Source organism: Oratosquilla oratoria, chromosome 15 (genome assembly GCF_046742065.1).
Source record: "Oratosquilla oratoria isolate Oo_2021 chromosome 15, ASM4674206v1, whole genome shotgun sequence".
In the NCBI taxonomy this organism is placed as follows: Eukaryota; Metazoa; Arthropoda; class Malacostraca; order Stomatopoda; family Squillidae; genus Oratosquilla; species Oratosquilla oratoria.
Window position 1 is genome coordinate 3,043,653 of NC_134791.1, and position 26,244 is coordinate 3,069,896.

The 26,244-nt window shown below is 39.5% G+C and overlaps 1 protein-coding gene across 10 annotated transcripts in view; it reads left to right on the forward strand.

Moving 5' to 3' along the window:
* The first annotated feature begins 1,312 nt into the window (after positions 1-1,312).
* LOC143033244 (uncharacterized) overlaps positions 1,313-26,244 on the forward strand; it is a 36,204-nt gene continuing 11,272 nt past the window's right edge. Inside the window, exons 1-6 of one of the 10 annotated variants that reach the window (XM_076198453.1) lie at positions 1,408-1,425; positions 6,596-6,657; positions 14,673-14,742; positions 14,911-15,541; positions 16,081-16,183; positions 16,588-16,784. In XM_076198453.1, coding sequence (XP_076054568.1) covers positions 14,683-14,742; positions 14,911-15,541; positions 16,081-16,183; positions 16,588-16,784 — 991 coding nt within the window. In that variant the 5' untranslated portion in view covers positions 1,408-1,425; positions 6,596-6,657; positions 14,673-14,682. Of the gene's footprint in view, positions 1,426-1,518; positions 1,591-1,696; positions 1,824-1,922; positions 2,054-6,595; positions 6,658-14,672; positions 14,743-14,910; positions 15,542-16,080; positions 16,184-16,587; positions 16,785-26,244 lie in introns of those variants that run through there. The other 9 variants (XM_076198450.1, XM_076198448.1, XM_076198452.1 and 6 more) reach the window with 9 other exon arrangements.

Consider the following 26,244-nt stretch of genomic DNA (forward strand, 5'->3'; position numbering starts at 1 on the left):
CTGGAGGCCCCTGTAGTCTGGAGGCCCTTCAGAGTCTGGGGCCCCTAAGTCTGGGGATCCCTTAGTCTGGGGGCCCCTCAGAGCCTGGGGGCTCCTCAGAATCTGGGGGCCCCTAAGTCTGGTGGCCCTAAATCTGGGGCTCCTAAATCTGGGGTCCCCTTAGTGTGGGGTTCCCTCAACGAATATATTTGCTTGGACGTGAATATATATGGTAGATAATTGTAGAAACTATCCATAGCAGATAATCTACATGGTAGATGATATACATTTTGAGCAATATGTGGTAGATAATATATATGGTATATAGCTTACATGGTAAATAATCTACATGGTAGATTCTATTCCGTAGAATTATCTACATAGTAGATCATCTACATGGTAGAAAAAATAATTTACATACATACAGATACCAAGAGTTTTTCCACCTTATAAAGGAGGTAGCCAAGTCAAATGCACGTACCTACTCCCAATATACATATATATATATATATATATATATATATATATATATATATATATATATATATATATATAATTTATCAACACACACACACATATATATATATATATATATATATATATATGTATATATATATATATATATATATATAATTTATCAACATATACATATATATATATATATATATGTATATATATGTATATATATATATATATATATATATATATATATATATATATATAAGTATATATATATATACACACACACATATACCTTTTTCTATATTTGAAAAGAAAAATCAAGTCTTAGAGGGTGGAATGGATATCAATATTTTTCGTGATTACAATTTACTAAATTAAAAGCCAACACAAATGTATTTGTATTTTTTTTTCAGAAAAAAATATATGAAAAATATGGAATCTATGCCACACGCATATAATGGATAGATTAAGACAAATGAGAGGATTTGCTGGTATGAAACAAAAAATCAACAAGAGATAGTAAATAGTTGAAAATGCAAGTGTTAAAAGATGTCAGGGTGTATAGCTTTCTAAATAGATACGTCGATTTATTGAATGAGTAAATTGGCTGAAAATATAAATCAGACAAAAAAAAAATTTAAGACTAAAATTGAGAAATTGAGTCAAAGAAATGGGGATCACGAGCAAATCACTAACCCTTTATCACAATTGGTAAATAATTATACATATTCTTGCTGCGTGACTTTCTTTACACTTTCAAGATTATCAATGTTCATGATTTTATTGTGTGTTTACTTGATCCGTAAACACAATAAGGCGTTCGACAGTAAATATTTGTTGTTGTTAATTCCCTACTCAGTAAAATGAAGTCTAAACTGATTGTCTGCCATGGACTTTTATCGTATCGGTACATCTGTTGTCTATGGGGAAACATTTTGAATTGCCAGATATCGAGATAATATATTTGTGTACACAGCATATATAGTAAGAACAATAGTGTAATATCTTATTTATTTTTTCTATATTAATATTCATTGGAAACATGATGATTTTATTGACTAATTATTTATGTGGATGCATCGTCTTCAAGAGACGCTTGTACAGCGTTGTTTGTATCCGTCAAAGTGGCTTGCCTTGCTAAGTAAATGGGTTGGTTGAGTCCCCGAGTATTTCACTGTACAATACGCTAATACTTTAAGGTGTAGGAGGAATATGTTACTACCAGCAAACAGTTTAAGATAGAAATATAGGAAGATGAATGCCATGATTAATACTTAACAGTAGAAACGAACAGAGTTTGTTGTTGAGCATAGCGGTGAAGGGGGGGACACACGCGCCTAAACTAATAGCTATATTCCTTTTATTTAAGTTCAACTTCGGAGGTAAGGCTATAGTTTCTGTAGCTATTAAGTTTCTTTTTTAAGCCAGATAGTTTCCAAGTTTCAAAGCTGAGATTGTCAGCGTATGGCTATGTGTTGAATCCATACTTGTCTTGAGCTAGCAATGCTTTCTGGCGGGGAAGTGATGCAAATATTAGAAATCAAGGCATTTTGTAAGATTTAGTTGTTTGAAATGCTTAATGAAGGCTCACCTTACGAGTATCTAGTACAAGGTTTCGTAACTTTTGGTTTTTGTTCACAAAAGACATGTTCTTGGTAGCGATAACTGAGTAAAGCGAGATGGGTGCTCCATCAGTCAGGCTATGCTGGGTGTACCCAAGCCCAAGGCAAGGGAAGCCAACAGGAATAAACAAAGAAAACGAAGGATTAAAACGTCCAAACTCGCTGAATCCGAATTTAGGGAGTTTGTATTGGATATATGATGAAAATCCTGCTGTGGGGTTTGACAGGTGTTTTTTATATGTACCTGTCATCACAGTCATGGAATATCTGGAGAGAATTATTATTATAGATTAGATATTTATTTCTTTTTCATTTGTCTTTATGTTGGATAGAATTAAGATCTATCCCATTAGGGTGCAAACACGATTTTTTCCTTATTTTGTGTATTTGAAAGATCCATTTTCTGTATAGAATTGGTTACATTAGGTAAGGTTAGGTTAGGAGCCATTTGACAATATAAGTTCCACATTATATATGTGTTTGCGTGATTCTTTGGTAAGGGTGTATGGTAATAGAAGGAAGGGAGTATTCACCAGTTATCTGTTCTTTGTATGTGGAAAACTGGAGAAATATAATGACAGTTTATAGGGAGTGTGTTTGGGCCCAGTTTAGGGTTGTAAGGTCAACTTGACCCATCGCCAAATTGGCCCATTTACTCGACCAAATCACCCACCACAGTTAGATTAGGTTAGAGCAGACGAATTCATACTCTAATTTAAATCATTCCGACAGTTGTCCCAAGACTTGAACCGAGACTTGTTTGGTGGCAGGCCGTTGTTCTACAGACTATGGCTATAATAGTAGCATATTGGTAGAGGAATGGCCTGCCACCGTGAAAGTCTCAGTTCGAGTCTGGGGACAGCTGTCGGAATTATTTTGACATCATTGTCATTGGCGATTCTATTCAGATACTTTAATTTGTTCAACCGTCACATCTATTAAAACAAAGATAGTGTCTCAAGGAGCTGATGGTCCAAGCTGGCTGGTAAGCAGTCGAGAAACTTGAGTATGATTCTAAGAACTCCATATGAAGATAGAGTTTGGAAAATAGGGCAGAATCCCAGTCATGCGAACGCAGGTTAGGTTAGGATCTATTGGAGGGTGCAAGTTTCAGGCTATGAAGGTTTTGTTGTCAAATAGTTCATTGCCTAATTTAACATAACCATTCCATAGAAAAAATAAATCTTTCCAATAGAAAAAAGAAAGGAATAAAAAAACGTGGTTTGGTGACACTGGAATAGAACCGAAAATAGTGCATGACATCTGTCTCACAGGATCACCATGTTAACCACTTCCATACAGTGACGCCTACGTAGGCGTCATGAGGAGCAAGTGGGTACGCGATGATGCCGACGTCGGCGTCTTGATTATATTTATTGTAGTCGTACCTACGTAACCTCCATTCTCTCTAAACTGGCTTCATCATATTTTCTATGGTTATCAAAATTCACGGGTGAAAGAGAACGAATGATTGAGCACTGACTTTATTTTTATAATGCGATTATTATGACGCAACATCGCACGTCGGGCAGCTAATGCTGCCAGATGTGCGATGTGCCCTGGAGTGAAGAGGTTAAGGATAACATGATGCATTTAATCAGTATTGTTGTTTGTATAAAAGTTATTTAGAAATTCCAGTCAAAGTTCAGCTTTACGTTACCAAAGTAGTTCCACCAGAGTTAGTATGTGGATCCCCCTACCCTTCTCATGCAGAACGTAGCTGCAGGACTGGCAGTAGTGGATTTAAATTTGACAAATTAAGATTTAATAAGTAAATAGGCAAGAACTGGTTAACCAATAGTGATCAACGAATGGAATAAGACTTAGTGACCATGTAGTGGTTGCCGAAGCTATTAGTTGTTTTAAGAAAAGGTTAGATAATTTTATGGATGGGGAAGACAGGTGGTAATGGACATGTAACTACCTAGTGTAGGCCTTATGGGCTCTTGCAGTCTTTTTCATCCTTGTGTTTTAATGTCAATGATACCTAGTGAGTTCACACTAAGGTTGTTTGAATGTTAGTGATAAAATAGATTATAGGTAGGAGGTAAAGGGAACACGGGCTGAGGGGAATACTTTTATTCCTGACTAATTTTGCCTGAGTGGCTAATTCTTCATTCCTCTGAAGAACTAGTCAGGAATTAAAGTATTTCCCTGAGCCCATGTTTCCTTTACCTCCTACCCACATTCGTCGCAATCTTCACACATAAAATAGATTGTTGCGAATTTCTTTCGCAGTGTTTGGCGCAGATGTGGTAGGGGAGTAGGTTCTTATACCAGACAGGCTTTACTTTGGTTGATTCTGCCTGTTAACCCCTTCAGTATGAGTGAAATTCTCACACACAGCATTGGATGCCTGATGTATGATGATTGATGCATCACAATACTCATGTTGTAAAATATGAAGTCAGTCCTAAATTACTCATTCTCTTTTACTCTGAGTAATAATAAACATAGAAAATGTGATCAAATCAGTTTACCGAATTTGGGGGTCACTCAGCTATAACTACAAAATAGATATTAACAAGACACAGACAGTGGCATCCACGTATGCCCACTCATACATCATGACGCCTACGTAGGCATCATAGTATGGAAGAGGTTAATGACAGCTCAGGTGGACTTCTGCCGCTCTTGCGGCTTCCAGTGGGGTGTTGTGATGGAGGCTTGGGGTATCTAGGTATGTGTGGCTTATCTGGTAGTTTGCTAAGCCGCCTGTCCAGCCAGCATTAGAAGGACACCACTGGTATGTCAGTGAGGTCCCTGAATTGCTTTGGCGACAGTTGAAGAATCTGGGCCCCACTGTAGAAGGAATTGTGTATGTGAATGATATTTTAACACAGCCTGAAGGGATTTCTCCCTGTCTTCCATTTTTCTGTATGAGGGGATGGAGAAGGGGGTTTGCCGATTAAATGGAGTTGTCTTGCTGCATTGTTTGTGACCCAGTGCAGTGGGCAAGGTGCAGGGATGACCCATCATCCAGGAGGGAGGGGTGGTGGGTGGGAGTGGATTTTTTACTTTGGCTACCTCCCTTGTAAGGGGGAAAAAGCCCATAGTATATATATGTATGTATTAATCAATATGGTTGGGAATCACTATTTATACAACAAGGTATGGGTTTGATAAAAGATGCATGAAATTTTACATTCAGCTTTCAGAAGGGGATGTCACCATATATAACAACCCTAATAGTACTCAGTTCAAACATCTTCGATAAGCTACCCCAGTGCACTACATTATGTCCATATGAATAAAGGCATATGCACTCAAATCACAAAACAAGCATTGCAATACATTGCCAAATTCTATACTACACCAAACCTGCGGAAATCAAATCAATACAGAAATCATTCCTAAGATAAACAAAAAATTTACTGGCATGCCTATGTTCAGGTCGCCACCCTGCGGACTAAGTCTGGTAGGGACATTACACTTGCCTCAGATACAGAGCACCTTATACTGTACTATTCTGTCCTACATTCACTCTTTCCAGACTATGTGCTTATACACTGAGAGCTTTTTCCCCCTTATAAGGGAGGTAGCCAAGTCAGAGGCACATACCTATTCCCACCCATTTCACTCCCACCACCCCTCCCATCTCAGCTCCTCATGGATGACAGGTCATCCCTGCATCTGCCAACTGCCCTGGGTCAAACGCAATGCATTAAGACACAGTACATCCACAGCAAGGCCACTTCATTTAATTGGCAACCCCCCTCACCATCCCCACATGCAGAAAAAGAAATGACAGGAAGAAATCCCTTCGGGCTGCATCAATATATCATTCACATATAGGCACCCCCTATCCCCTATCCCTCCCTTGCATCACAGTATCCATACACAGTCATTCTCCACTCATCCCTATCTCCTGCCTTCTCCCTTCCTTGCTCAACAGACATTCCCCTCTTGCTCAACACCCCCTACAACCCATCCATCCATCTCGTCCTTGGTCATCCCCTCAAGTTCACTCCTTCCACCTGTGCCTCTTTCCAGAGAGCTACACAAAATCTCTACAGAGTGACACGGGCAGATCTGGTAGTTGTGGTCGTGGCCAGTTTTGGGGCATGGGCCTCCTACAAAAGATCCAGGGCAGTAGATTGATTGAGAAGAGTTTGAATGGGATTGCGAATTTTAAGGGGGGAAAGTTAAAACATCACAAGTTCTTACATATACATGCCATAGAAAATGAACAATCACCAACTGAGAAATGGATTTCTAGTTTGATACATAGATTTCATTTGTTTGTATTATGTGTTAGTGCAGTACTTAGAGTTTTATAAATCCTTTGACCATTGTGTGATGGTAATGCTAATGGAAGTGTGTGGGTTGTGTATCTCTTTGTTGCAGTTTCATGTCTAACACTTCTCGTAGATTCTTAGCCATGACCGTTTTGTACTCCATCAAAGCACATGGGACAACATGATGGCTTCAGTCAAAGCCACACATCTTCTGGCATATAGTCCTCACCTGTAGCTATTGTAGTCTCGGTTTCCAAGTTGAAATATTATAGAATGGACATTTATGCCTTGCAGGAAACTAGATGGACATCGTCAGGAGAGCTTCTTCTAGGGGGACTACATCGTGTTGATTAACGGTAGGATTGCCAATTAGTGGTTCCCTCGTAGTGATATACAGGAATGAGACAAGTCTCGTAATATCCCATCTTTTACAGTTCTGGGTTAAACATGTCAGCCTGACGGTTGGCATCTGAGAATCTTAAAGGAAATGAAAAATGAGATTGTTCCATTAGAAATTATTTTCAAGAAATCCATCATATCCGGAGATGTCCCAGGAGAATGGAAGCTAGCTAACGTTACTCCCATATTAAAAAAAGGTGACAAAGAAGCCAAATAACTATAGGCCTATATGTTTGACTTCAATCATAGGAAAAATAATGGAAACTATCATCAGAGATGCTATCGAACATCATTTAGAAAGTAACCGTTTGATAAATGATAGCCAGCATGGTTTCAGATGGAAACGTTCTTGCGTGACTAACTTACTCGAATTCTACAACACAGTTATCTCGAATTATGACAAAAGAAACAATATAGATTTAATATATCTAGACTTTGCAAAAGCTTTTGATACCGTCCCACACGAAAGACTACTTACTAAATTAGCTTTACACGGAATAAGTGGTAGCCTATTAGGTTGGACTAGTAATTGGTTGAATGGTCGAAAACAGAGAGTTGTTTTAAATGGAAAAATGTTACGAGAGAAGTTCCTCAGGGTTCCGTTCTTGGGCCCCTTCTATTCATAGTACAGGTAAACGTCGACTTACGATGGCCGCGACTTACGATGACGACGACGAGGACGACGATATGATAATTTAACCCCTTCCATACGGTGCCGCACACGTAGGCGTCATGAGGAGCAAGTGGATTCGCGACGCTGCCATATCGGCGTCTTGATTATATTTATTGTAGTCGCCCCTGTGTTTTTACATTCTTTCAAATGTGCCCTGAATCCCATTTTCTGTGGTTTTCAAAATTCGCGGGTGAAAGAGAGAACGATCGATATAAGCGGTGACTATATTTTATGATGCGAGTATTATTACGTCACGTCGTACGGCTGGCATTGGCTGCTGCCCGCGAGATATAAGTCCGTACTGAAAATACATATCATAGTGTTTGAATATGGTAAAAAGGATAAAAATAATTAAATAAACTACTGTACATGTTTAATAGGCTATATTCAGTATCTCTGGTGGTTAATATACAGGTAGGCTAGGTACAGTAACCACGGAACAGAGTGATACACAAATTGGGGATCGACTTACGATGAACTCGTCTTACGATGGCTCTATCGAAACCTAATGCCATCGTAAGTCGACGTTTACCTGTATCTATAAATGATATAGACCACGGACTAAAATCTACTGTTTCCAAATTTGCTGATGATACAAAACTGTGCGGAGTGGCAAATGATCACTCAAATTATCAGTAACGACCTCAAATCATCCAAGCAGTGTATTTCCGCCTCTGAGAAAGCAAATAAGATTCAAGGACTGTGCGATCTTTTGATTTCAAAAGTACATCACTCATTAACAAGCTATATAAATCGTTAGTTTGTCCACATTTGGAATATGCTGTTTCCATATGGTCACCGAATCTCATTAAAGACATTGACAGACTGGAAAAAGTACAACGGCGAGCCACAAAACTGATTCCAAATATCAAAAATAAATCATACGAAAATCAACTAAAACATATGAATCTGTTTTCCCTAAAAAAGCATAGACTCAGAGGTGACTTGATACAGGTCTTTAAGATTTTAAAGGGAATTGGCAACATCAAAAGTGACAAAATTTTCACATTGAATGAGGATCAGACAAGAAACAATGGTCTCAATCTGTCCGGAAATAGATTCAATTTGGAAGTAGGTAGAAACAACTTTGCCAACCGTGTAGTTAATGAATGGAATAAACTTCCTGCACAGGTAGTGCAATGTAGTTCAGTTCGAAGCTTTAAGAATCATTTAGATAAACACCTAAGCAAGATGCTGTAATGATTATAATTTATTTTATATTATTTGCTTTTGTTTTGTTATCATTTGTCTGTCTGATTTTCATTTATTATTAGTTATATGTCAATTTATTATTATTTACTATTTACCTGTTTATCATTTAACTATACCTATGCATTTATTTATGTATTTTATTTGTTATTTACATTATTATAGTTTTTATTTATTATTATTATTATTATTTTTTTTTTTTTTGCATTCGACCTAGATATGGACCAAAAGTTCTCCTGTCGGCATGCTCCGCCTTTGTAATCCTTAGTTTTACGGTACTTCAGTCACCTCTGTGTGGATGTGTTTGTGGATTTGTGAATGTATGGGAGTAGTTTACATGTGTAGGTTTGTGTAATAGGAGCCAAAGATGGGTGTATCCGTGGAAGACCTGGAACAATGATGGGACACCTTTGGCCATCTTGCTATTGAAATCACCAGTAACAACCTCGCGTCTTCTCTGAGGTGTGGCGTTAGGAGGCCTGTACTCAATCCCAGGACTAGGCCTGAGATTACTTGCATTTTCATCATCTCCGTATGTAAATCTGTATAATTTTTCAGATAAAGAGAACATAATTGTGATGCTTACTTTCCATCTCATACTTTTCCACTCAAACAACAAAGACGAACCCCAGGACCATACACATTCCACAAATGTACATACATATACCAAAGGCTTTTTCCCCCCTATAAAGGAGATAGCCAAAAAAACAAAGGCATAAAAACCACTCCCACCCATTCCATCCCTAACATGCTCCCCTCCACCTCCAAATGATAATTGCTGCCACGATTTTCATGACGTGGGAAACCTGCATTTCCACCGCAGCTGGCAATGATCCGTGGGCCCTCCCACAGACTTCTGGGAAAAACTATGGATTACTGTCTATGTTGTGTATGAAAATGGCAATTGCTGACAAGTTTATTGAAATAAACGCCATGTGAAGATCAGGCCTTTGTTAGTGTGAGGTTTTGCTTATTACAGCTTTTTCAAGTACGTTGTCGTGATACACATGACTTGAGATTAAATAAGAGGAATGGAAGGGAGTTACTGAAAACTAGGAAAGGTCCCTTCACTCTGGGCTAAAATCTCACAGGCAGCATTAGCTGCCAGACGTGCGATGTTGCATCATAATACTTGCATTATAAAGTTACCGCTGTATTGCTCGTTCTCTTTCACCCGTGAATTTTGATAACCATAGAAAATATGATGAAGCCAGTTTACAGAGTATGGGGGTCACGTAGGTACAACTACAATATATATAATCAAGACGCCGACATCAGCATCCTCGCGTACCCACTTGCTCCTCATGATGCTTACGTAGGCATCACCGTATCGAAGGGGTTAAGGAGAAGATGGACCACATGTCTGGGAACAGGAAAGGTTAAGGATAAGACGGAACATTTGGCTGGGTGAAGGACATTAGCTCACAACTGAGGAACAAAAGTAAGAAGAAAGTAAGAAGGGTGATCAATTGTCTATCGAGGGTGGGCAATGACCTTGAGAGGTTATTCACCCTCAGTAGACAATTGCTCACCCTTCTTATTTTCTTCTTTCTTTTGTTTCTCGGTTGCGGGCTTATGTTGGATCAACTGTAGAATCTCCGTCCCCACGCACGTGCTGATCTGTGGGGAACCGGGGTGCTCTGCTGTCACTCAGGTCATAACGTTTTTTATTATCTAACCTAACTCTCGGGTCATGATTTTTTTTTTTTTTTTTTTTTTTTTTTTTTTTTTTTTTTTTTTTTTTTTTTTTTTTTTTTTTTTTTTTTTTTTTTATACCTAACCTAATCCCCAAACAAAGATTAACCTTTTGAGTGCCGTTAAGTTAGGTTAGGTAAGATAATAAAAACGTTATCATGACCTGAGTGACGGTGCGTGCCTGAGCATCAGCAGAGCACCCCGGATCCCCACAGATCAGCACGCACTCGGGGGTGGAAACTCTACAGTTGATCCCTAATGTCCTTCACACAGCCAATTGTTCCATCTTATCGTTAACGTTTCCTGCTCCCAGACATTTGGTCCACCTTCTCCTCAACCTTTCCTAGTATTCAGTAACCCCCCACCATCGTTCCTCTTATCTAATTTCTCAGTCATGTGTATTATGACTAAGTACATGAAAAGCTGTAACGAGCAAAATATACTAAGGCTCTGATCTGACATGGTGTTTATGTCTGTGTTGTATCGATGTGGCATTGTTACTTTGTCACTTGTAGTAGAAAGAGGAGAGCTATCATTTGTTGTCAACTCTCCATGTGTGAGAAAGTGTTGTAAGAAAGAGTTGAAATTGATTGAGAACAATCTCGAGACCCCTTCACCCCAACCAGGAGGTCGAAAGGGTTGACAGCTTCACTATTCAACTTGTAGCACCACCATGTTCAGGTAGCTGTCATTGGTCCCCACTTGAACATATCAATAATAAGGATCACACGAAGAATCGTCACCCTAGACTTCAACAGGGTGACAATTCTTCATGTGGGCCATCCTGGGTTTACAATTCTTTGTTTGTAAGTTGATGACAATAATCATAACCTACATTCAACCTAACCTAAACTAACCTAACCTAATCTAATCTGTATTCCACTGTTGATAATCAGCGTATGGGGTAACAGTTCTTCAGGTGAGATCTGATGGGATGACGATTCTTCATGTGGGCGTTCTGAGGTGACAATTCTTCATGTGCCTCAATAATAATAATAACTGCTTTCAATTTCAGTGGTTATAAACTTACAGCCCCACAGTAGTCAGCATTAGTCTATAAGGCCTCCCTTAGATCTGTCCTGGAAATGTTAGACTAGTCTATGTTGTACTAGTGTTTATCCATTGTCGTGTAGCAGCCCAATAGAAGGTTAACCCCTTTGTTACCGACCCGTCAACCTTACGTAAACAAATGTTTTAAACCATCCCACGAATGGCAGGAGCCTTATGTTTGTAAACACAGACACTTGCCACCACGTGGGTAGAAATAACCCAGAAACCGAGGCCTTAAGAGCCCTCAATACACACAGCTTATAACTGTGACACATGCGTTCCTGGCAGGTGCACTCAGCCGTGACACACAGGTGTCACAAAACACACATCTGGTACTCAAGGGGTCAATTGCTGCCTTGTTTCACTGAGTGGAAACCCGCAGACTGACATTGGCTGGCACGGGTCCTCATCCTCATCCCCATAGATCTCTAGAAAGAAACTAGATTGTTGTATAGTTGTTGTCGTTCCCTAGACTGTCTGTCCGAGCAGTCCCGATTGTTGTATAGTTATGTGACTTTCTATGTCGTTGGCTGAAAGTAGGAGAGGGTGAGCAGTCGCTGGTAATCAGTTTTCTGTAGAGGCAATATATATATTATATATACATATCAAGGGGTTTTTCCACCTTACAGGAGAGATAGCCAATGTCAAAGGCATAAATCCACTCCCACTCATTTCATCCCCACTCCCATTCACCACCACTCCCTCCTGCTTTTCTTGGCTCCTCCTGGATGACAGGTCATCCTTGTGTCTCACCCACTACAATATATATATATATATATATATATTTACATATACCTAGGGCTTTGGGGAAGAGGGGAATGTCTGTTGAGGAAGGACGGGAGAGGACAGAAGACGGGTGAATGGAGAATGGTTGTATATGGATGATGATGTGATAGCATGAGGTGGAATGGGCGGGTGGATGGGGGGTGAGGTAGTATGTGTTAGCAAAATTTGACGCAGCCCGAAGGGATTTCTCCCCGTCCTCTCATTTTATGCAATGGGTGGACGGAGAGGGGGGGTAGCCGATTTAATGAAGCAGCCTTGCTGTGGATGTGCTGTGTCTTGCGACATTGCTTCTGACCCAGGGCAGTGGACAAGGTGCAGGGATGACCCGTCATTCAGGAGGTGCTAAGAGGAAGGGTGGAGGAGTGTGGAGTGTATTCAGGGATGGAATGGGTGGGAATGATTTTATGCCTTTTTCTTTTTGGCTACCCCCCTTGTAAGTTGGAAAAAGCCTTGGTATATGTATGTATGTACATACATATACCGAAGGCTTTTCCCCCTTACAAGGCAGGTAACCAAAAAACAAAGGCATAAAATCCACTCACATCCATTCCATCCCCAATTACCCCACTCCCATCTACCTCTCTCCCTCCCTCTTATCTTGGCTCCTCCTGGATGATGGGTCATCCCTGCATCTTACCCACTGCCCAGGATCAGAAGCAATGTTGCAAGACACAGCTCATCCATTGCAAGGTTGCTTTATTAAATTGGTGACCTCCCCTCCCCCCTCCATCCCCTCATGCAGAAATGGAGAAGATGGAGAGAAATCCCTTCAGGCTGTCAAATTATTTCTCACACATACTCCCTCATCCCCTATCCCCCCCTCATTCCCCCTCATGCATCACAGCATCATCCATACACAACCATTCTCCATTCACTCTTATTTTCTGTCCTCTCCCATCCTTCTTCCACAGACATCCCCCTCTTTCCCAATGCCCCTTTTACCCCATCTATCCACCTCATCCTTGGTCATCCCCTCATGTTCACTCCTTCCACCTCTGCATATATATATATATATATATATATATATATATATATATATATATATATATATATATATATATATATATATATATATATATATATATATCTTGGGACCCATTCCAGAGACTAACTTTCAACCTGTTCACACTAAATCTCAAGCTGGAAAGGATGATTGTGCTGTCCATCTTGTGGGATGAATGCAAGCAGGTACCCATCACTGGTCCCCCAGTGGTGGGAGCAGAGCAAGGTGTGGTTGTCAGCTGTCTTTATATGAAGTAAGGAGGCAGAGTGGTTGAAATTGAAAAAGAGAAATTATGGGCAGGGTCCATATGAAGTTCAATATAGGGGGAACTGTTCTTGCAGGAAGTGTCTCACAGGTCCACCAGAAGGTCATGCTATTGTATAGCCGAATCCTTATCTGCAACCCAGGGGATGTGCCCAATAAGGGATGGTCACCCCACACAGGTATTGACTGCATGCAGTCATTATTTTAGAAACAGTAACATACTTTTTTTTATCTATCTATCTATATATATATATATATATATATATATATATATATATCTATATATATATATATATATATATATATATATATATATATCTATATATATAGATATATCCCACTAGAGGTACACCCTGCAATTCCAACTCCTTAACTCCTTCCATACGGTGCTGCCTACGTAAGTGGCATGGGGAGCAAGTGGATACGCGAGGTTGCCATATCAGCGTCTTGATTATATTTATTGTAGTTGTCCCTGCGTAACTGACATACTCTCTAAACTGGCTTCATCACATTTTCTATGGTTATCAAAATTCACAGGTGAAAGAGGGAACGATCGATATAAGCGGTGACTTTTTTATGATACAAGTATTATGACGCAACATCGTACGTCTGGCAACTAATGCTGCCCGTGAGATTTTGGCCCGGAGTGAAGTGGTTAACAACATTACAAACCACATTCTATGTAGCCATCTGACTGCACGTCTTTGTTCGCGATCTATTTGATAAGTATGAGACTGTTTCCACATCACAGTCACTGGTTCTCGGCTCTCCTTTTATCTTTTGCAAAGGAGAATACTGATCACTTATCTTTTGCAACCTGCCTTAAGTTTCCTTTTTATGACCTTTGTGATTTCATCCCCTCTTGGATAAGAACGCTGGGTGTTTACGGTAGGGACCTCTTTCTCATAAGTCTCCATCCTTCGGAATCCCCTTGTGTTGACGCACATCATCGGTTCCAAATGCAAAGACAGGAAGCTGATTCTTATCTCGAGAAAATAAAAACATTGCTGTTTATGGCTCCACATATGTTTATCATTGAATGCCATTGGTTGCAGTAATACTAGACTGCCAGTTGGAGCTCAGTACTTGGTTGTAACCTCACCTGGGTCTTACAGGCCAGCGCCTGAAGCATCAAATTTTGGGAAATAATATTATGTTAAATGGCTGGATTGTTACAGATACAGTCCACTCAGGTCATTGTTGTTTATCCAGTTAATATGTTCTTATTATAGTTTTATTTGTTTATTTACCTGCCAATTTATTTTAATTATTGTTATTGTCATTACTTGTAGGTTGTGGGAGATGGAGACCGACGAATCACCCATTCCGTTTGTAGAGACGGCTGAAGTCCACAGATCACAGGTTTGTACTAATAGAAATTGATGATGATAATGATTTTTTGTTGTTGTTGTTGTTGCAATATCTCTTCACTAAGTGATTTATGATCCCAGCTAGAGGCTGTTGCCAGTTTTCCAGATACCGTGGGTCTTCCACTGGGACAACAGATTGATCGATTTCGTAACCTTTCAGATGGACGACCACAGTACGTTTAAGGTGGCGATGCCAGGCGAAGAAATGGCAGAAAACGGTAAAGAAGGCTTCGAAGCCCAAGAGATAACAAACGGTGATGAAGAGCACAGCGACGAGAAGGAGCCGTTTGTTGCGCAACCCGAGAGGGTGGAAGCGGACGAGAGCAATGCGTACACCGAAGACAATTCCCACAACCAGTCCAAGGAACTCCCAGATTCCACAAGTAACGACGATGTGACAGAAACGAAAGCCAAGATCGAAAGTACAACGGGAGAGGAGCCCGAGCCGGAAGAGGAGGAGGAGGAGGAGGTGGAGAACGACAAAACAGATGTGAAAATCAACAATGACAAAGGTATCAGCAGACTAGAGGAAGATGAACAGGTTCCGGACGAAATGGCGCAAGAGGACAATGTCGGTACAAAAGAGGAAGTGAAAATGGAGGTGGAGACGAAAGAGGAAACGGAGAAAGAGAAAGAGGACGACGCGAAAGAAGCGCCCGAGGCAGTAAAGACGGAAGCGAAAGAGGTTAAAGGGAAGGCGGCTGGGAAACCAGAAAAAAATGCGCCGAAACCAAGAAAACGGAAAACTAAAGGTGATGGACCTACCGGACCCACCAGGAATCCAGCTTTGTGTGAGTAAATGAGGTTGTTTAGACCTATTAGATGTAGTGTTGTATGTTACATGTACGTGTATGCTATTAAACAATTAGATTTTTTTCTTCTTCTTTTTTCAAACTTTCATTTTATAAATTGATTTTTTTCCAAACTTTTGTTTCATAATTATATATATATATATACAGTATATATATATATATATATATATATATACATATATAAATTTAGGAGTGAACTAATCTTGCTTGATCAAGACCATTTTAGTTCCTGTATGCAGTACAGCTAAGCAGAGTTATTTATTATTAGAATAAAAATTTGAACCTTTAGTTTTCATGAAGATGTTAATATAATTTTCTTGGGGAAGGAAAAAAATCAAAGTTTATGTATTATGAAAGGTTTTTGTCAGAAACGACCCCCCCCCCCCACCTCTCTTCTTTCCCTCCCTCCGTCCCCTATCCTGCAAAGAGTAATGTCTTTGTCACCCTTTACAATGGCCATTATTGTATACATTTATAGGTAGATTTATTTATTTATTTATATATTTATCTCTTGACAGGTGTACCAGCTGCAGAAGTTCCGACTCCAAAGGGTTGGTCCAGAATTGTTGTACAGAGGATCACGGGGGCTTCAGCTGGAAAATATGATGTTTATTACTTCAGGTAAGGGTTTTTTTCTCTGTGTGTTTTTTCATAGGCAGAAAACCCTGGGTTTGATCATTGGTTTTTAGGCCAGTTCCAGTTATTATTATTATTATTATTAGGTGCTCAGATAAGAGGGAGGGTGGAGGGGTGTGGAGTGTATTCAGGGATGGAATGGGTGGAAATGATTTTATGCCTTTCCCTTTTTGGCTACCTCCCTTGTAAGGGGGGGAAAGCCTTGGTATATGTATGTATTATTATTATTATTATTATTATATATATATATATATATTTTTTTTTTATATAATAATAACACTAGTATACAAGTTTTGATTGTGTATTGACTTCTGCAAATTGTATTTGTAAATAAAAAAAATAATTTTACATGAAGGGTTAACCTCAATCAAATTCTATTGTCTTTGCAGTCCATTCGGGAAAAAGCTCAGATCCAAGAACGAGGTCAGAAACTACTGCGAGCAGCAAAACCTGGTCGTCGACTTAGACATGTTTCAGTTTTCGCACTCTCTTACGCCTCGCCGGCGCGGCCCCAAGGCAGCTGGTCCAGCAGCGGCCAAAAAGCCCAAAGCGCCGGCTGCAGGAAAGAAGAGGAAGTTAGCCGAGGGTAAGAACAGAGATGGAAAGTCAAACGTCTCGGGGGTTAAAGGGAGAGCTGGTGCGGCTAAGGGGAAGGGTGCTGCGGCCAAAGGCAAGGTCGTCGCGGCCAAGGTCAAGGCCTCTGTAGCCAAGGGCAAGGCTGCGGCTAAAAAGGGCAAAGCTCAGGGCGGTGCTGGCGGGAAAGGGAAGCCCGCTCAGGGCAAGAAGACCGCGAAGCAGCGAGTTAAGCCTGCCAAGAGTAAAGACGTGAAGGTTAACAAAGCCACAAACAAGAAGGTGACAACCACCAGAAACACAAGAGAATCACAAACCAGAGCTTCAAAAGGTTCCAAAGCTTCTCAAAAGGTAACTGTGAAGTTTACGTTCAGGGCACAGAAGAGACAAGCAGCAGGGCAGGGCCAAGGAAGCCCAGACAAAAGGAGAAAGTAATTATTCATATCATTTTTAAAGCTAGAAATTATGTAGCTGTCCCAGGCCCAGCAGATATATCATATAATCTAACAAGGAACCGACTTCAGATTCTGCTGTCTCATTGTCAGTAGACTTGTTCATGTGCCTTTGCAACATTTCCTGACAAGGTTCAAGCTCGGTATTAGAGCAATCGTATCCTTTTAACTCTAAATGCATTGCTATAGTCACTAATCATCATTCTAGTTCTTTGTTTATTGATTGATACAGTTTCTAGATTGCCAAAGTGTTAGGATTTCTGAAAATATATGTTCCAAGTGAAGCAGATGAAACTTGTATTGCATGAAAGTTGAAGATTGGTAGTGTTTAGTTATTTGAATTTCTAGATATAAGATATGTAGGTAGGCATATGTGGCATAAGCAGCGGAGGTCTATCTTGTTTTGGCATAATCACCTCAGCTGTGGTGGGGGGGGAGGTGGGGGTAGTCTATGCATTGGCTCACTTTGTAAACCTACAAAAGATAGAATAAATTATTTATGTAAAAAGAAAATTTAGTAACGTGTAAAGCCTCGTGTGAATGTATACAACAGGGATTCAAAATAAAGATCGCCCATATCTAGATAAGCCGTTGCTTGCACGCAGGTACTCATCACAAATCATCAGTGCGGTTAGTTTTTGTGCGCAAAGGTGTAGGGGTTGATATTTTTTTGTCAGGGGGGACTTCAGAACTGAGGTGCTTATGCCAAACTTGTGTAAACGACTGTAGGGGATGATGATTTGTGAGGGGGCTGCGGCAGCTGCAAATTTTTTTTGCTACCCCTTTCTGTTCACAGAAAAATTTAGCTGTTCTAGATGCATCACCCAGTCTGCCGCCCTCTTTTGCATTATATGCATGGAAGCCCAGGAATACTGTTTTATGTCGTCACAGATGGCAAAAAACATCAGAAAATGTTATGAAGAATAATTGCAAAAAAATGTGTGATGCTGATCAGAAAATATTGGATAATGAATACATTGAAATTATATGCATAGTTCTTCAAGATATATTCATGTAATTGAGATCTGAACCTAGGATATGGTTTCTAAAAAAAAAAATGTACATCATGATGATGTGTTGACAGTTTCAGTATTATACCAGGAAAATGTTTCAAAGTACATGTGAATTGAGAAATTGAAGATATGAGCTCAGGTTTCATCACTAGGGTATTCAAAAAACTTGCTCCTTCACCCCCACCTTATTGGGTAATCAAGAGGCTCCTTATGCATAGGGTTGGTGATGATGGTCTAGTGCTTAAGTTTGTGCATATGCCCAAGCGTACAAAGTCTCCCCTTTCGTTAGTTATTAACGACATCAAGTTCCTTCTAAGTTAAGGTGCTCTGCTATCAGTCAAAACAAAGTTTTTAGATGCGGCAAAATTGGTACTACATGTCCATGAACTCCTGCTCCGATACCCGTTCACTGAGGTACAGTCGGGCACGGGAGTGAAACGTGTACTTGTTTCTTGCCTATCAAATTTATCCTGTGCATGTGAAAAGGGATTGATGACGGTATACCTGCACAAGGTCATCCTGTAAGGGCATCAGAGAGAATCGTCTCCTTGCCGTCCATCTTCAAACCTTGTCCGTTTCTTCAACTTCCGTTTCGACGGTTTGGACTTGGTCTTCAAGCCAGGCCTCGATCTCCTTATCAACTTTGTCTCGGTATCATTCTCTCATAAACACCTGGAGAGCTGACAACTGCTATCTGCTCTTCTTTTACAAGATTCAGCCAATGATGCAGAAACAGTCCCACGGTAATGCAATGCAGACATAAATCCAAGGTTTCTTCCCTGAAAGATTTGGGTGGGGTTGCTTTTGCCAGCTGCTGGATTTGTCAGCTAAAGGAAAGACAAAAATTTCCTCCATATCTGTCTTATTACACAAATATTATCTGTGCATGTTTTCCTCTCAAAAACCCACACCATTCTTCTCCAGTTACTCTTTCTGTTCCCTTTCTGATCCTCTGAGTACCCACACACCTTTTCTGCTACACTTCCAAGACAGATCCTTCTAAAACAACATTCATGTTTGTCCCTTTTTTTCCCCTCATATAATGGAACTATACATGCACTCCTCCAGTCCACTGGAACACTTCCTTTTCATATATATATATATATATATATATATATGAAGTGGCCTTGCTGTGGATGTGCTGTGTCTTGCGGCACTGCTGACCCAGGGCAGTGGACAAGGTGCAGGGATGACCCATCATCCGGGAGGTGCCAAGATAAGAGAGGGTGGAGGGGTGTGGAGTGTATTCAGGGATGGAATGGGTGGGAATGATTTTATGCCTTTTTCTTTTTGGCTATCTCCCTTGTAAGGGGGGAAAAGCCTTGGTATATGCATATATATATGATATATATATATATATATATATACCTACATACATATACTAAAGGCTTTTTCCCCCTTAGAAGGGAGGTAGCCAAAAACCAAAGGCATAGAAACTATTCCCACCCATTCCATCCCCTACATACTCCACTCCCCCCTACCCTCTTCCCTCTGGGTCTTCTTCATAGACACACTTTAAATAATCTCACTAGCCATTCCACCAAAATTACTCTTTTCAAAACACTCCATGTGACACCCATCTAACCCAGGTGCCTTACCAGCTTTCATCTGTTTCATCATCCATTCTTATCTCCTTTTTTCTTAATGCCCCATCATTCTCTCCTGTCACATCCATTAGTGGGGTATCTTCTACATACATACATATACCAAAGGCTTTTTTTCCCCCTGCACGGGGGGTAGCAAAAAAATTGCCTCCTCTTCATTCTACATATCCCTGAATTATGAGAAAGGCAAAGAAGAATTATACATACATATACCAAAGGCTTTTTCCCCCTTGCAATGGAGGTAGCCAAAGTCAGAAGGCATAAATCCATTCCCATTCATTATTATGTACACATACCAAAGGCTTTTCCCCCTTACAAGGGAGGTAGCCAAAAAACAAAGGCATAGAAACCACTCCCACCCATTCCATCCCCTACTTACTCCCACTCCCCTCTACCCTTTTCCCTCCCTCTCATCTTGGCATCTCTTAGATGATGGGTCATCCCTGCATCTTGTCCACTTCCCTGTGTTAGCAGTGTTGCAGGACATAGCCCATCCACAGCAAGGCCGTCTATTTCTCATTACACTTTTTAATCCCCCAAGGCATTTACTCACTTCTCTATCTACAATCTACCCCCACCTTCACTTCTTCCTTTCCTGCCACATTCACACCCAAGTGTTGGTATATGTATGTATTTATGGGAAACTCCTGCCTTTCTTCTTTAAATACTTCCATTCACTGCAGTCATGTTCCATCATTTATACCATCAATTTTTATTTTTCATTTATACACATGTGCACATCTGTGATTAGAAAGATGATGTAATAATATAGTAGGCATTGATTTAAGTTTCTATTTGTGTTTATGTATACCAAAGGCTTCTCTCGTATAAGAGAGGTGGCCACATCCACCTATCCCTCTCCCATTCGTCACCAGTTTGTTTTCCTTTCACTCGCTGAGAACATGCAGCTCCACAGTAGTCGTCAACATTCCTCTGGCTCTTCTGTAGATCTCTCCAGGAAGAAACATTGTGTAATTGTCTTTGTTTTAGGACTGTGGGAACATTTCTGTCACCAGCTGGGAGGAGGAAGAGGAGAAGTTTAGGTGCAGTTCATTGGCTCTCCTTATATGAAAAAAAATTATGGGAAGACAGTCGAAGTTGATAAAAACAAAAAAGATCTTTGGTCCAGTCTGGAGACCATGTGTATGTCTCTGGATAGAGTTGAGGTTGAACAGCTGGAAGACATCTCACACTGATGCCCGTCTTGTTTGACCGCCAATTCCAGTCTTCCGTCATTGATTCCTTTTGAAATGTGACAGACATCAAGAGCATTTAGAGTTCAAAGGAGACTGTTGCTCGAGTTTGAACCAAAGGAAGAAAAGATGAGGGATGTTAAATATTTTAACTTGTTCCTGTACAAAAACGTGTATGCACTTGAACACACATACACACAGACAAAGCTGGAACAGTCTATGAATTCAAACCTAAGTGAAATTGAAAAATAAGGGTATAGTCAAAGTTGGACCCATGATATTAATTTGAATCTAGGTATGATAATTAGTAAGAAACAGTACCCCATGAACATTGCTCCTTTCCTGTATGCTACAATAAGGTAAATACACCAGAGAACACAAAGAATAACAATCAAGAGTGGTTCCTGCTTATCAGACAAAATGAGAAAGGATTAGGAAAACTTTTATTTTCCTAAATTAGAAGAAAGAAGAGGTGATATTGTTGCTGTGTACAGAATAATGAAGTGCTTAAAGTCTGTAGTCTCTTCATTCGGGTCGGGAGACCAATAAGAAAAACTGAAGACAAAATGCAAAAGGCCTGAAGATTTTCAAGAAACCAAGCTTTCCATACATATGAATCATCCAATAGAATAACTTAGAGGAAAAGTCAAAAGAAGAAAAGATAATTATTATTATTATTATTATTATTATTATTATTTTTTTTTTTTTTTTTTCAGCAATATATGAATACTATAACAAGCACACACGCATATTCTTAAACCAAATAGAATAACCAGGCACAAATCACAAAATCCATCAAGATAAAATTTGATGCTGCGGGTGTAAATCTATTCACTCAGACTTATATTAATCTGCATTATGAAGGGATACAAAATTTAAGCTGCATTATGAAGGGATACAAAATGTACAATACTCATTAAGCCATCCACGGAAATCCCACGAAAATAACCATTTGAGTGACATCATGCATCAAGAGGCAGGTATGGCAAAGTTGCTGTGGTTGACATTTTCATCCTGTTTCTAAATAGATCAAGTCTAAGCATTTTTGATAGTTGATTTAGGTTTTAATTAACTTTTTGGTTCAGTATTTGTTGATTCAAAGTACTCTTATTTTCTTTGGTTTTCTCTAAATTTAGTCTTCTGGCGTGTTGAAAAAAATACGAGGTAACATTTTGTAAGCTTGTTGGGATATGGAATGGGGAGTAGAATTTTTTTTTTTTTTCTTTCTTCTTCTTCTTGTGAATAGAATTAATATTTTCATTTATGGAAAGTATCAGTTAAAATAAATTTTTACCTCATTTCCTTTAGAAAAGGTCAATCATACCGGTGAATAGAATAGTCTGGTGACAGCCAGAATTGAAGTATGTGTAGTTAAGGAAGGAAGTAAAATAGTTGGGCAATTTAACAAATAAATGTTGAATTGGTCAGAGTAAACCAGCTACCAGTTGTGGCGATTGGGCTCGTGTCACAATGCACTGTAGTTGACCTGAGCAGTGTGAGGATTGGGATGGAATTTTTAATCTTTAAGGTGCTGAAATAGGTTTGTGTTTGTGGTTTAGTTCTTCCTGCGAAGCACAAAATTGTATTTCATTCGTTTGTTGGTTTGGAGGAGTTAGATTTATTTCGAATCAATAGATCATGCAGTAGGTTTTCTGAGATATATGTATGTAATGTACGTACACTTGGCCCTCAATTTGACGGACCCCATTCAAAAGATTTTGGACAAAATCCAGTGACTCAATAAATTTCCGGATCCTCTGCTATACAATCATGGTGTGTCAAGACCCAATCTTCACAGTTCTTGGTAAGTCTGATATTGAATTACAGTAATTATGTTGAATTTATAGTATTACATTTCGCAAACCAGTGTTTCTCCCCTCTTGTCCATGAAATCAAGGGGATGGTATGTGTGTGTGTGTGTGTATGTATATATATATATATATATATATATATATATATATATATATATATATATATATATATATATATATATATATATATATATACACACACACACACACACATACACATGCACATGTAATACTGCAGCATGCTAGAATTGATCATGATTCACTTGTATTGGATTTATGTTAGAATACTATGGCTCCTGGTGATTGTCTTTAGTAGCTTAAGCACCTAGGGCAAAGGTGCCGGTATGGACTGACCTTAGTATCACCATATTGGATATTATTGACTTTGGATGACAAGTCTTTGTTTCCATCCGGTGATGATGCTTTAATAGAAACCATAAGATAAAACATGTATGGTTGCATGATATTGTACACAGTGAATCTGACTGTAAACAAGGTAGATTATAGCGAGACTCAAGACATTGTCGTGAAAAATCAGGATTTAGGAGATTTGACCAGAGTTCGGTAATAGATTTAGGTATACGTGGGTGTAAGGTTGAAATTGTTTTAAGGTCTTTGTGTTTCTTCCATGTATATTTTAAGGTCAGTTTTGCCATGCCAAGCAAGGCTAAAGTGATGTGTTGTGGTTTGACCACATTAAACAAAACAAAATATAGCTGGTAATGTTGTTTATATTCAACTTACTGTAACTAGATTTAAGCCGAGAGAAAATTCCGAATTGATAAGTTGGACACAAATGTTCTCCCTTTAAGGTGTTCGAATTTCTCTGTGGAATAAGATAAGGATAATTTAGTAATTGCTCCTTATATCGGTTGTCTGTAGCGTTTGGGGAGATGTATGTGTAATATTGCATTTCTCAGAGACATAATGTATTGTAGATCTTAAGGTTTGTAATGTACACACTTTACAAGGTTATGCATCTTGGGCTAACAAATACTGTAAACTTTCCCCCACTCCAACCTGTCTCTTTCTCACTCATGTGTCTGTCTTGTCTCTCCCTCTCCCTCTGCATCTCGGCTATATTTAATGAATTCTCAGGACATTCCCTCAGGTTCTTTCAATTTTTTTTTTTTTTTTTTTTTTTCTTTCTTTCAATGCCCCCCCCCTTTTTTTTCTCTCTCTCAAATAGTCTATACCTATAATGTTGCTTTGCTCATTTTTACATTTTTTTCTTCTTTCAATGCCTTTTTTTTTTTTTCTCCTTCTTCATATAGTCCATCCCTATAATGTTGCTTTACTCATTTACTTAATCCAATTTTACCATCTTTTTCTTGCGTCTGTTTTTTTTTATTCATCACCCATGCATGCTTAATGGTGAAAATTGTTGCTGCCAGTTTTACTAATTGGAAACCCATGGCATCATAAGCTAGCAACAATAATCAAGGCCCTCCCGTAGATTTATCTTAGAAGAGACTTGGGACTGTGCTCTGTGTTGTGTGTGGGTAGCAGGAGGGGAGCAATTGCCGCCTGTAAACTCTCTATGCGAGGGAAAAGTCCGTTGATGACCTGACACTTAAGTGCCAGCCCCCAGGGTTGTATTTACAGATAGCGGTCAGGGTGTTGATGGGCTTTGGAGATGGGAAATTATGAGGTCATTCTCTCGAACATATATCTTGCAAGACCATGATAGGCATCATCATTGATCCCTGTACACTCCTTCATTTCATTCAGACACAAACACACACACACACAGCAGACAGTTTTGGACAACAGAAGTGAATTCTCTGGTATACAGCCTATGTGTGCAACACTCATCTATTAATGTACAGCCTAGTTTCTTGCCCATAGGTCAACTGGGGAGTAAAATATTGCTATTTAAAAGCTTTAAAGATAATAACTGACCACATTGAAACACCTGAAGATGACGGGGGTAGTATTCAAAATTGGAGATCTTGAGTCTGTGTAACATGGTCACATTACATGGCCACAACCAAGAAAAAAAGAAGGAAAAGGCTCTTCCTTTCGCCAAAACTTCCCTTCCCTGTTCCGTCTCACCCTTCATTTTACTTATAAGCTTTCTTTAGGTATTAGTTTTTTGTTCATTCCCTTTTGTTTTTTATTTATTCCGTTCCCTTTTGCGTTTGATTTTTGTTGGCTTACATTTCATCGCCATCTACGCATGGTCACCCCTTGCCGTTCTTTACTTCCGTCTCTAGTCTCACTTTCTTTGGCTTAACCCTCAGACTAGCGTAGATTTCTCTCAACCATATGATTTAAGCCAGAATAAGATTTTGTGTGATAACAATCAGCGGGTTGATTACAACAGTCATTAATCCGTTAAGGAGTGTGGGATTCTCCGAGCTTGGTAAAAGTCCTAGGTACAGCAGCGCACCTCAATGACTTAATACATTTTTCTTTTATTGACCTTAGGTCATGATCAGGTGGACGGGCACATCTGTGTGCATATACAGTGCAAGGACTTAATAAGCAATACAAATTTATCCAAACAATATGGCAGAACGAAACTAGCTTTTTTATTTTTTCTCTGTGTGCGTATATGAGCAAAGGTGTGGATGGATCTATGGAAGAGTAGACACATTTCAAACCTATTGTGAAAATTGTTAACGCTACAAGAGAGAGGCATTCACTGCTTGAGAATTTTTTTTACAGTTGACACCCTTTCAACCACCAGCAGTTGTATATATATATATTTATACGGGTCTAAACACAATTGGCATCATCTCATTGGAAGTGTATCACTTGGGCCTTCAGTTTTCTGGGAACTTTTTTCCGAGGGGCACAGGTTGCAGTTTCTCAGATTGGGGGATTAGTCTAACCTCCATATCCACTTGTAGTAAAAACCACTCTTGTAGCATCATTCATTTTCACAATAAAAATGTTTAAGCTGCGTCTGTTCTTTACTCCTCCGTTTTGCCATCTGCCACTGCATCAACACCAAGATGACTGTTCTATTCCGGCTCTATCCTTTCCCCAGTCGGAGCACATTTACTTGTTGCTCTATCCCTCTTGGTACATGTTAACTCTGTGCCCCATCACAACTACAGTATATATATAGTATTACAGAACTGTAAAGCTTTGAATGACTTAAAGGCTGACCTGGAGATTGTTATCAAATAATCTGGGGCCACATGTCTCGTGTAAGAGAGGGTTCGGTAACTGGGTGATTTCCCCAGTCCCCCTCCTCATAACCATCTTTTACAGTTTTACAAACTACCGAGTGCATGCAACAAATGACGCAACGAGGCAAATAATCATAAACTTTTTCAAGCTGCCACTTTCATGATCGAGCACATACTCCTACCTTCAATATAACGAACAAAATGTGTAGGCAACATCGGTCCAATAAATGTATTAGTCAATGTATTTAATATCAGATTTA